The sequence below is a fragment of the Coenobita brevimanus genome, chromosome 69 (genome assembly GCF_032717465.1).
Source record: "Coenobita brevimanus isolate Jiangsu-jjx chromosome 69, ASM3271746v2, whole genome shotgun sequence".
Lineage (NCBI taxonomy): Eukaryota > Metazoa > Arthropoda > Malacostraca > Decapoda > Coenobitidae > Coenobita > Coenobita brevimanus.
In genome coordinates, this window is record NC_137022.1 from 23,596,096 (window position 1) to 23,609,493 (window position 13,398).

The 13,398-nt window shown below is 40.4% G+C and overlaps 1 protein-coding gene across 1 annotated transcript in view; it reads left to right on the plus strand.

The window, feature by feature from the left end:
* Cerk (Ceramide kinase) overlaps positions 1-13,172 on the plus strand; it is an 88,194-nt gene extending 75,022 nt beyond the window's left edge. Inside the window, exons 8-10 of the mRNA XM_080277259.1 lie at positions 1,408-1,590; positions 2,651-2,775; positions 12,823-13,172. Of these exons, the coding sequence (XP_080133385.1) occupies positions 1,408-1,590; positions 2,651-2,775; positions 12,823-12,928 (414 nt within the window). The 3' untranslated portion in view covers positions 12,929-13,172. The remainder of the gene's footprint in view (positions 1-1,407; positions 1,591-2,650; positions 2,776-12,822) is intronic.
* The last annotated feature ends 226 nt before the right edge of the window (positions 13,173-13,398 follow it).

Genomic DNA, 13,398 nt, shown 5'->3' on the forward strand with positions numbered 1-13,398 from the left:
CATTCCTTATGTATTCTGTTCTTCGTTGGCTAAATGGCAACATGTAGCTGACCAGTTTCCACACTGTTGACACTTAAACAGAGCATTAGCATACATAGAACAGAATCATTTTGTCGTTTTGTTTTTGAAGGCTCCAACATGCTTGCATACATCGGCCTTGATCACCTAATGGCGGCTCTCCATGCTGCACAATCTACGGTAGCCTCCCCGTTCAGTCCCCCAACCCTGAGGTCACACCCAACGACCCTGTCCCACATCCCCCCCCCCCTGGCCCACCCCTCGCAACCCCACCCCCAACATCAACACTTCACACCCTCTGCACTGAACTATCATCCCCCATCCTCTCCACATGTCAAAACCACCCTCAATCTAACTCTCCTCATCACAATACCAATACACGCCAGTCCCATCCTACCTCTCAACTCTTCCATTGTAAACCCAGCCCCCCCAGGCCTTGCACACAGGGATGCACTGCACATCCACCTAATCATTGTCATTTCTGTACATTTGAGCCTGCGAATATCCTCTTCCTGTACTGCCCAGGTCTCACTACCATATAGCATCACACTCCTAACACATGTTGCTTAGAAAGACCCCTTAGCATGTAGGGAGAGTATGCTTCATTTTAAAAATCAGCCATCCTTTTCTTCCCAGCAGATAGAAGTGAATCCCACAGACTTCACACCCTTATGTTATTCTGTGTAACTACAGTATTCAGTCCCCTTGCAAAGATTTCCCCATATTCTCATAAACATATATACCCTTTTTGCAACACAAACCAGTGCTATGAAGGCCTCGATATAAAACATTGCATGATATGTTAATGCCCACATGAATGTGTGGGTGTGTGATATTAATATGGTATAAGTATCAAAACTGAAAATTGAGTACAGTGGCAGTGGGATGAAATTGCTGCAATATCTTTTTCAGAACTGTACATCAGACTTCTTTCAAATCAGCAGATGCTCAGACAGTGTTATGGTGCACTGTATTCTAACGACTGTACAGGAAGGAAGGAATAATGAGGAGCTACAGTAGTACCAAGCCATAATATGGCTATATGGCACTAAAATTGCTGTACTGTTAGTTATCATTATTCATTTTCATTCATTCATTGCCAGACGCCATGTATCCCAAACGGGGTGGCCAAGGACTTAGAGTTAATTGTTTTACAGGGAGGGGCACTAATCCTCCACCAACCCCACTTGACACGTATGAGTTAGGGATTTTCTTGTAAATATCACAGCTTTTGTTGTTCAGCTGACCACACAGAACCTTTAGAGGCAAATTTTTTGTAATATATTGGACTTGATAGCAAAAAAGAAAGTTAAAAAAGAAAGTGTTAGATTTGCTTCAAATGGAAACTTAATGTAATGAATTTTAATTGCAATACTGTGTCTATTACAGTTTACTGGGAGATGGAGCATTGTGACATCAGCGGTGACATCATGTGCCTGCCGACTCACACCACATGGAGTGTCACCAAAGGCACATTTAGGTGATGGCTGCACTGACTTGATACTGGTGTCAGGAGGGTCAAGATTGCGAATGCTGAGCTACCTCATCCGTACTGCATACACGGGTGACACTGTAAGTGAGCTTTATGTGTGTGTGTGTGTGTGTAACTTGTCAACCATCAGCCAGAATTATGTGCGTTACTCTAAGTTGTTTCTTGGAAAGTAACACTTTGTCTGCATACTTTCCACATACAGACAGTTCTCACTGTATGTTAGGAATGTTCCAGAATATCACAAGGTTTTCCATAGCTACAACTGGTACGGTATTGTAAATTGGCAGAGCAGTTTGTGAATAACAAAACAACAAGGCTTAAACAGGCAATGTTTCTGCTATTTACTGTGGATCCACTGTACTAGCAAAAGAAAAAATGTATATATTAAACAAAGGAGAATTTCCATGAGGACTGTTTGTATACAAAAAATATGAAGTGTCTCTATATGAATGTCCTCTTGTATTCTTGTCTCCCAGGTTCTTATTCTCATTGGTTAAGGTGGTGTCTTAGCACCTTTTCACTAGTGATTTATTTTGCTTTTTATAGCACTCCAATTGGATTGAGCCTATGTAGGATTATATCCAAGGGGTGGTTGTGGTTTATTGCTAATGTAATGCCACTCAGGGATGAATGAGGCTGGTCACTTTCATCTTAAATGTCAGGACCAACTTGCCTAGCCCTATTCTCCTCATGGGGTTACACACGATTAGTTGATGAATGAATGATTAATAGTACATTATTTTCTTTTGCAGTTTATTGTACTGTATATGGCTTTTTATATCACCTTGATTGCAAATGTAAACTGTAAGAATGCATTGACATACCAGAAACAGCAGTACAATAAACTGGTAAGGACGAAGTGTTAGTAAGGATGAAGTGCTTGGGAGCTTCCATAACTGATGAGAATATAGATCCCAGAGTTACCAAATCCAGATTCATAGGTATTGCTAACTTTGCTCTAAATATTGCTGCTAAATACAGTAAATTCCAGAAAATCTATAGAAACAAAGTGCTAAGATCTCTAGAATATTACTGAAACTATAAAAACCACTTAAATACACCTAGATTTCTCTTCACTAGATGTTAAGAATTGTTGTGGAAAAAAATGCTAACTTGGCATTTTTGTTTGCATTTTCCCAGGCACGGCTCAGTCACGTCAACATGCATAGGGTTCAAGAGGTCCACTTTACCCCCAAACCTTCATGTCCTAAGTCTTCCTGGAACTGTGATGGTGAGCTGTTGACCGAACCAGCTCTCAGATTAAAGTAAGGGTATTTGATTCTTTGGTCTTGAATGATGTGTGAATGATTGTGTGGCCCATTTCATCACATTCTGCCACATACATACTTTTCCTTTGTTTCTGGTTCCTTCATCACTATGTTGCTTGGATGATCATGTGGTTTATTTCTCTTGGCATGCAGTTAATAGTTCTCTGACTTTCCCACTTTCTCTTTTCTTGTTTATGAATCCTACCTCACCCCTTCTTCAAATGGGAAAATGAATCAGGTGGCAATTATTTATTGATATTGTACTGTATTTTACAGTTGTTTTGGAGGTCTTTCAAATATCATATTGGCTTTGGGTTATCACAAGACATCTATATTTTGCATAGATAGGCTTCTTCTAGACACTGGGTATTTTTTTATTTTCATATTGTATGGTAATAGATGATAGGGAGGCAGAGGAAGGATTTAGGTTTTGAAGCAGAGAAACAGAATGAGGCATAAGGGTTTGAGAGGAAATGTGAATGAAACAAAAGTGATGGCATCTAGGGCTGGTGATGGTACTATTCAAGCAGAAGGAGTGTGGCCATGTGCAGTTTGCCACAAGAGTGTGGGAAGTAACTCCATCTTGTTCTGTGTTTCTGTTAAGTGGATGCATTAGAGATGTAGTGGTTTTAGAGGTGATGCATTAGAGATGTAGTGGTTTTAGAGGTAGGCTGTGAAATATGCTGATATTGTGTGTGTAGTGTGTCAGGGAGAGCATGTAGAGATTGTCAGGTGTGGAAGGATTGATCTTGCTGGAGAGTCTTTTGAGTGTGTGGAGAAATTTTGTTATTTGGGGTACAGTACAAGGCTGGAGCTAGCTCTGTGGTGAGGATATGGAGTGGTTGGAGGAAGTTGTGGGAACTGTTGCCTCTCCTAACATTGAGAGGGCTCTCCTTCCATGCTATGGGATCTTTGTATTTGGCATGTGTTAGGAGTGTAATGCTGTATGATAGTGAAACCTAGGCAGTGAAGGAAGAGGGTATTCGTAAGTTCAAATACAGTACATATATGGAATCGACAATTATTAGGGGGATGTGTGGTGCATCCTTGAATGTGAGGCCTGGAGGAGCTAGAATTGCCATTGAAGAGTTGAGAGGAAAGATGGGACTTGAATGTACTGGTGTTTTGATGAGGAGGGATAGATTGAGATGGTTTGGGCTTGTTGAGAGGATGAAAGTTGGCAATTGGGTACAGAAAGTAAGAAGTGTGAACGTCAGGGGTAGGGTCACGAAAGGCAGAACCCCCCCCCCCAAAAAAAAAAAAAAAAAAAAAAAAAAAAAAAAAAAAAAACTAGGATGAAGTAATAGAGTGTGACCACAGGGATAAGGGACTGAACATGGAGGCTACCAGAGATCGAGCAATGTAGAGAGTTTGTGTTAGGCAACCAAGGCCAATGCATGCAGGCATGTTGGAGCCTTTATAACAATATGAACGTTATGACACTGCAGTAGATATGATACTGTACTCAAAAGTTAGTACACCTATACCCTGATATCTAGGAGTGTTGTGTACCAATGGAAGCGTTCAGTCAGCGAGTATGTTGGATATCAAAGCAGTTTTCCCCATGAGAAACTGAAGAAAAGCCAGAGATGCACTCCAGACCCAAACCCAAACACTCATATACCTTACTTAGTCAATAGAGACAGACACAGAAACAACATAGGTAATGTTATTATCCTCAGAAACAGTACTATTGCTGAAAAATGGCACATCAAACATCACATGCAGGAGAGTAGGGTGGTGGGATGTGTGAGGTTGAGATGCCCCAGGGCCACTAAACAGCCAGGCAGGTAGTTGTCAATGTGCCAAGTGGGGGTGGGGGAGGGTGGGGAGACAGGAAAGGAGACAAGAAAGCCAAACTGCCCTCCTACTCCCTCGCGTAGTCTCACTGATTCACTTACTACTCTCTCTCTCACACACACACACACACACACGAACAGCCGGAGAGAGAGGACGTCCCAGGCATCGCTCCTGACCTTGAGTAGTTTCAGGAATTTTGTCTGTCCTGTCTCCTAGGGTCTTTCTTTAAATTTAAAATAATGAAAGTTGGTAGACTACCAAAAATGTAAAGATTTGTTGGCAATAGTATACATGAATGTTTGTGGCTTATTGGTAACAGCTGTTTAGGTACTTGATCGGTACGTTAAAGATGGCCGAAAATGTAAACAATGAGGGAATGGAATTTCAAGGATTTGATGCTAATACTAATGTCATGGACCTGGTGAAAACATTAATTATGAGGATTAGTGAACTCGAAAAAAAAGTAGAGAATCTAGTGATAAAGGATGTGTCAGGAAATACGGAAATCACCATACAGAGTCTAATCCAGTCCAACGAAACAGCCAATGAAGAGATTAAGAATTTGAAGCGGGAAAATGTTGAACTGAGGAGGAAACTTGAAGAGAGTACTAATAAAACGGAGAAGGTGAGTAATGTACTAGAAGAACACAAGGCAAAGTGGGCACACGTAGAAGAAGAACAGAAAGAAGTGGTCAGCTTAAGAGAGATCATCCAGGAAGAAAGGGAAATGAACAAGAAAGAAATGGAAGAAAATGTAGTGAAAATACTGAAGAAAAAAGAGAAAATAGTGAGAGAAACTGTAGAAAGGAACAGATGTGTGATAGTATTTGGAAACAGGGAAGAGGAAGAAAAGGTTAGGTTCGCAAGACTCGAGAGAGACACGAACATGGTGAGAGGAATATTAGGCAAGATTGACCCCGAAGGAAACAAGTGGGTAAAAGAAATTGAGGAAGTAAGGAGGATAGGGCCTTATAAGAAAGGGGAAACAAGACCAATGAGAGTCAAGTTTACATCAGAAAGTGTAATAAATGAGATACTTAAAGTGACCTGGAAATTAAGCAAAGAGGCGGGGATGGAAAATATTATAATAAGAAAAGATCTGAATGAAGAAGAAAGAGAAGCTTTAAAATCATTAAAGGAAGAAGTAAAGGAAAAAAATGATAAGAGGACAGAGGAAGAACGTAATACTTTTTTTGGAGAGTATTGGATATGAAAGTAAGGAAATGGTATTTAAGGAAATAGAAGTGAAGGAAATTAGGGGGATGGTTGTGAAAGATCAGAAGTTGAGGAAGTGGTACGGACAGAGAGTAGGAGAGAAGAGGGTATTTATAATGTCAAAAATAATTTGAAGGTGATATATACTAATGTTGATGGTTTCATATCGACAAGGATCGAAATTAATGATTTCTTGAGAGAACATGAACCTGATGTCATGTGCTTTGTAGAGACCAAATTAAGAGAAGATATTGATGTTCATTTGGGAGATGGTAAATACAAACTGTGGAGAAAAGACAGAAAAGAAAAAAAGGGAGGAGGAGTGATGATAGCAGTGAAGAACAACATAAATGTAGATACTGTGGAAATGGGAGAAGGCAGGGCTGAAGTGATATATATGAAATTAGAAACTGGAGAGAATGTTAAGAGAGATATGGCGGTAGTGTATGTTCCCCCAAAGACGAGAGCATGGAAGGATGACGAATACCATGAGATGTTGTCAGATATGGCTAGCTACTTGCAAAAAATAATTGAGAAAAGCAATAATATAATTTTGGTGGGTGACTTTAATTGTAAAGAGGTGAACTGGGAGGAATGGTACTCGGGAGGCGGCGAGGATTCGTGGGGTACTATGTTATTAAATATAATAATGAATAATGTGATGACGCAGTGGGTCAAAGAAGAGACACGGTTTCGAGGTGAGGACACACCAGCAAGGTTAGATTTACTGTTCACCAAAGAACCTGATGTAATAGAATCATTGGAATATCTCTGTCCTTTGGGAAAAAGTGATCACGTGGTCATTGAGTTCCAGATGTTAATAGGAAACGTCGAGCCAAGAGACGAGCTTCATAGACAGGGAAGATACAACTTTGGCAAAGCAAATTTTACAGGATTGAGAAACTTTTTGAAAATGCGGATTGGAGAAAATTCAGAGAAACAAGAGAGATACAGAGGAAGTGGGATATCTTTCTAGACCTCTATAATTTGGGAGTGGAAAAATTTGTACCAAGAGTAAGAGGGAAAGAAAACAGGAAAAAGGAGTGGTTTAATAGAAGGTGTACGATAGCCATAAAAGAGAGAGATAAGGCGTGGAACAATTGGAGAAAGAGAGGTAACGACAGAACAAAGGAAGAATATAAAAGAACAAGAAACGAATACACAAGAATACGTAGGGAAGAAGAAAGGAATTTTGAAAAAGGTATAATTGACAAATGCAAGGATGAACCCAAACTGTTTTATAGATTTGTTAATGGCAAACTGAAACAAAAGGAAGGAATCACCAAGCTGAAAGTAGATGGAGAGGTCTTTAATGATGCGGCAATGCAAGCAGAAATAATGAACAAACGTTTCCAGTCAGTTTTCACTAAAGAAAAGGAGCTTGTGGAAGGGGAGGGAGTGATTAGAAATGTTCCGGTGATGAAAGATATAAAAGTGGAGGTGCAGGAAGTGTATAAATTACTGGAAACTCAAGATGTAAGGAAAGCCCCAGGACCTGATGGAATTTCTAATTGGGTACTGAAGGAATGCAGAGAACAACTGGCGGATAAAATTCACAGCTTAATTGTATGCTCACTGGAAGAGGGGAAAGTGCCAAAAGAATGGAAGAGGGCAAATGTGGTACCAATTTACAAGGGAGGAAACAGGGAAGAACCCTGAATTATAGACCAGTGTCTCTAACCAGCATGGTCGCAAAATTGTGTGAGAGAATCCTGAGAGACAGATGGATAAAATATCTGGAAGAGATGAATATTTTGGCTGAATGTCAGTTTGGATTCAGAAGTGGAAGGTCATGTGTTTCAAACTTGTTGAGCTTTTACTCAAGAGCGATTGATGTGGTACAGGAGAGAGATGGTTGGGTGGATTGTGTGTACTTAGACTTAGAGAAGGCCTTTGACAAGGTACCTCATAAGAGACTAATGTGGAAACTAGAATATATAGGAGGACTAAAGGGGAAACTTCTGGAATGGATGAGAGACTTTTTGAGAGACAGACAAATGAGGACAGTAATAAAGGAAAAGATGTCTGGATGGAGGGAAGTAACAAGTGGAGTCCCTCAAGGCTCAGTGTTGGCGCCAGTAATGTTCCTGATTTATGTAAATGATATGGTAGATGGAGTGAACAGTTATGCGAGTCTGTTTGCTGATGATGTAAAGATCTTGAGGAAGATAGAGGTTGAGGAGGATTGTAAAATACTGCAGGAGGATTTGGATAGGATACACAATTGGAGCCGGACGTGGGAAATGAAATTTAATGTAAAGAAATGTAAAATATTGGAAATGGGTAAAAGTACCAGGAGACCATCACTGAATTATTTTTGGGTAATGAATTAATCACAAAAAGGAGAGAAGAGAAAGATTTGGGAGTGCTGGTCCAAGATAGTTTGTCACCAGAAAAGCACATTAACAAGATAGTTGGAGAGACTTATAAGCTCTTGACTAACATAAGAGTAGCATTTCATTATATGGATGAGGAAATGATGAAAAAATTGATAGTGGCCATGATCCGCCCCAGGTTAGAATATGCAGCCAGTAGTGTGGTCCCCACACAAAAAGAAAGATATAAACAAGATTGAGAGAATACAAAGAACAGCAACCAAGATGGTCCCCAGTCTGACAGACCTGTCATACAGAGAGAGGCTGGAAAAACTGGATTTGCCTTCGTTAGAGGAAAGGAGAAAGAGGGGAGACATGATTGCGGTGTTCAGGACCATGGTGGGAGTAGATAAAATTGACAAAGAAGATCTGTTTGTATGGGATAAGAGAGCAACAAGAGGACATGGAATGAAATTGAAAAAGTCAAGCTGCTTGAAGGATATCAAGAAATATAGCTTTCCTTACAGAAGTATAGACTTATGGAATAGCCTGGACAAAGAGATCGTCCAGTCTAAAAACTTAAACGAGTTTAAAGTTAAATTCGACTTATTGAGAAACAGCGACGGAAACCCATGAGCATAGTACATTCCGTGTACACTCAATCCTTGAGTACCGCGGGCAATAGGGACTGGACAAGGACCGTGGTACCCAAATCCGCGTCACTCAGACAATATGTTTACATGTATAATGGTACAATGTGTTCTGGCAACATTCCAAAACTCTCACTTTTACCCCTTCTTACCACCTAACCCCACGTAAATTACCCCCACTTACACCCACCATCAGGTAAAACATTGAAAGAGATATAACTGTTGTAATTAAAAACATCAGTGGTATTAAAAATAGCATTAACAAAAATAAAAGTTGGGATGGGTACCCTTTTGTTGATACGTAACTCCCCGGTATTTTCCTCCCATCCCGCAACCCCAATATTGTTGTCAAAGTTTCGCCTTCTCTTATCATGTGGCTTTCAGGAGAGACCTTAGGCCATATGGTTAGACAAAAATTTATGGGTCTGGCAGTTCTAGAGTACGAAATAGAACGAAAATTTGTGCTAACAAGAAAAAATTACTTTAATCCGTGTGTTCTCGTGAGTTAGCGTTCAGTTTCACATTTTTCGTTTGATATCGCGTTTCCCAACGCATTTCTGATAAACTAAACATATGGCTAAACTGCTCAATCAGTTCGAAATGTGTTGGGAAGAGCGATACCGAACGAAGAGTAATGTGTTGGGATGAGCGATACCGAACGAAGAATGTGAAACGGAACGCTAACTCAGGAGAACACATGGATGAAAGAGTACCTTTTTTCTGGTTTGCAAACATTTTCGCTCCATTTTGTTCCCTAAAACAGCCAGACCCGTAAATTTTAGTCTAACTATACAGCCTAACGTCTCTCCCGAAGGCCACATGGGGTTGGGAGGCGGGAGTAAAATACCGTGGAGCTACGTATCAACAAAATGGTACTCAGTGGAGGTGGTGTTGACCCAGTCCAACTTCTGTTTTTGTTAATGCCATTTTTAATACCACTGATGTTTTTAATTACAACAGTTATATCTCTTTCAGTGTTTTACCTGATGGTGCGTATAGGTGGAGGTAAATACGTGGGGTAAGATGGTAAAAAAGGGGTAAAAGTGAGAGTTTGCTTTCTCTGATGCTCCACATAACGCCCTATAAGCTTCTCAGTCAGTTGCAGGACAACATATAAACCTTCACAGCTGCCAGATTGCATCACTTCCTACGAACGATCTTTATCTTCTCCCTGTCCTTCCAAATCGTTGTGATGGTGCTTTCTTTTATGCTATGGTTTTTCTTTTTTCTTTTGCCATTCTGGTATTTGTACGCTTAAAGCAGTGGAAGAATTTTACCAATTCAGTTCATATTCCTCCAGTTTGTTTTCTGTATTTTTCTATCATCAGGGTGGTAAATTACCTTTTCCTGCTGAAAAATTTCCCACTTTTTATCATCACGTTCCTTAAGCCATAACATGATTGTCTTGATGTACTCAAAGGTGATTTTCTTCTCCCAACTTCCCAACTGGATGCTACGTTAGGTTAGGTTAAATTATAAGGTATAGTTAAGCTAAGTTAGGTCAAGTTTAAACACTTAGGTTAGGACAGGCCCTAATTTCGCCGTAACCCTGATGTGTCAAACAAGTTGACAGCGGAATACAACTTAAAACGACAGGGGAAACAGATTTAGTATGAAACGTTTATTTACCACCCAGAAGTAATCCGACAAACATAAGACTATCAGGAAGAACGAAAAATGTGAAACTGAATGCTCACTTACACGAGCAGAAGTATTTTGTGTGTGTGTGTGTGTGTGTGTGTGTGTGTGTGATTAGCAGACATTTTCGTTCAGTTTCGTCTCCTAAAACTCGAAACCCATATGACTGTGAGGTAGAGTCTGTGAGACGCGAGAAAGGACTTGATAGCCGTATGCTCAGTCGGTCCTAAATGTGTTGGGAAGCACGAAACCGAACGAAAAATGTGGAACTGAACACTAACAAGAACACATTGACGAAAGTATTTTTTTCTAATTAGCAAACATTTTCGTTCCATTTCGTCCCCTAAAACTGCGAAACCCATTATGAGTGTGGGGTGGAACTAGGTGAAGCATGAGAAAGGATTGATAACAGTATGCTCAGTTAGTTGGAAGTGTTGGGAAGCATTCAATCGAACGAAGAATGTGGAACTGAACGCTACGATAACACATGGACGAAAGAGTAACTTTTCCTCTAATTAGCAAACATTTTCGTTCCATTTCGTTCCTTAAAACTGCAAAATTCATGAAAATTGTGGGTAAGAACTAGATGAGGCATGAGAAAGGACTGATAACCATATGCCCAGTTGGTCCAGAATGTGTTGGGAAGCATGAAATCAAACAAAGAATGTGGAACTGAACTGTAACTTACAAGAATGCAAGGATTTTTTTTTTTTTTTTCTGATTAGCATACATTGTCGTTCCATTTTGTCCCCTGAAATTGCCGAAACCCATAAATTTCGTCAAACCGTTCGGCCTTGAGTTTGCCCAGAAAACATATTTCCATTCTGTATGCGTATTCATAAAAACCACCAGGAACCCTCAGCCAGGAACAACGCTTGCCCATTCGTTTCAAAACTAACCATAGGTTTTTCACGAAAATATGCCCACTGTGCTTCCCAGGCAAAATTTCAGCAACCTAACCTACCCTAAACTATCCCATCTCACTAGGGCTGTTTGGCTGAGGTGGCTGGCCGTGATACTGAGATAAATACCCACACAGAATGGAAATATGCGCCCAGGAAATGTACCCAGAGGTTAGAGGGTGACGTCATAGCGCGCGGCTTTCAAATTTCGTCCCCAGGCCAGCTGACTTCCCGCGTGAGCTCGAGTTTTTCCGCGTGTTGACATGACTTGTCTCATTATGCTGACCGCGTTAGAACAAAAACGTGTTACTCAACCACGTGTTACTTAAGGATTGAGTGTATATCACAATTAGGTATATTCTTAAATATTTGGAACGACTTAGACAAAGAGGTGGCGCATGAGAAAAACATTCATGTGTGTAAAGGTAGACTTGATAAATGTGGATATGGAGACAGGAAAACACGAGCATTGCTCAATTCCTGTATACTACAAATAGGTAAATACAAATAGGTAAATACACACACACACACACACACACACACACACACACAGGAGACAAGTGGGGATGGGAGAGGGTGGGGGGTTGGAAAGGGAAACAACCAGGGGTGGGGGAGGGCAGGACAGGGAGGCAGACATGCCTGGTAGTGCTGAGTGTGGTGGGAGATGGAGGAGGACTAGGGAGGGGAGAAGATAGAGAATGGAAGGAGGACAGGAGGACCAGGAGAGCCTAGTTTCAAACCTAGGGAGAGGTGGGGTGTCGAACTAGTGAGGCGATGGACATTCAAATTGTTCTGCTTGTGGGAATGTTCCCCAATTTCTTGTGTTCGATCTAGCGAAGCGCTGGTTATCGATGCGTCGGATAACAGGGTATGGTTGTAATGGCATAACTTCCTGCTACTGTCAGGTAATCATAAGGTATGTGCAGGTGTACCTCGATATATGATACCCCTAGATGCGATACCCCAGCTTAACGATGGGGGTAGAAATATCACCATACCCCGCCTAATGATGGCCAAACCCCGGTTTAACGATAGGGTTTGATAATTTTTACTGATTTTGATGATATTTTACACTAAAATTGTGTATTAGGTTGATTTATGAACTGTTTTTAGACTTAGATCAATGTGATTTAGCCATTGGTGGGGTGAACATTGTCATTTTGGGGTACAGTTTACTAAGCTTGATTTTTTTTCCAGACATATTTGACGATTTTCAGATTTTATTTGTTAGTTTTAGTAAGTTACTGTATTTACAGGTATTAGTCTTAGGTTAGCTTCTTTTACAACTGTTATGCTATTTAGATTGGTTTTAAACTTGTTTTTTGGCTCATTTGGGTGGGTTTTGGACTTGGTTGGGGGGAGACCCAAGGCTGAAAAATGTATCCCATTACTTTACATGTTAAATCTACCCCAATATACAATACCCCTCCTAATGATGGGTTTTTACCTGACCAACTGCATTATTAAACTGGGGTATACCTGTGTTGTCTTTTGTATTTATTTATTTACTTGTTTATTTTTCAGAGTCCAATGTCAGCGATTGCGTTTATTCAGCAGAGGAGTGGAAGGAGCAAGAGACACTTACTCCAAAGTTACTTGCTCACCTAGTTGCAAGAGTACTTCCTTATAGCACAACATTTTTATGTAGTCCTGCTGCCTTTCATCCATCCATGTTGGATGCAATAATATCCAGATCTGACTGTCATATCCTCTTGGTTGTTATCAGTTGGTTCCAGGTGGTGTAATGGTTTGAATGCCTCAGTCACAATTGTAGGCTTCCATAGGTTTGATCCCCAAGAGGTGACTGGAGGTTTTTCATCAACCAGATGGAGTAGACTGGTCATCTGTCTTTAAATGTACTAGCCTCTGGTGGCCTAGTCTGAGGCCCCTACACCTTAAATGGGGTAAAATGGGATTGGCTAAATTTTTTTTTTTTTTTTTTTTTTTTTTTTTTTTTTTTTTTTTTTTTATACTGCCATATCTTGTTTTTAGGTCCCCCAGGCAAAACGAATAACAACATAGTCCTGTTGTACCCATTGATTGTACAAATGCCACCCATATAAACTTGGTGAGTGAATATTTTCATACACAGTGTATACA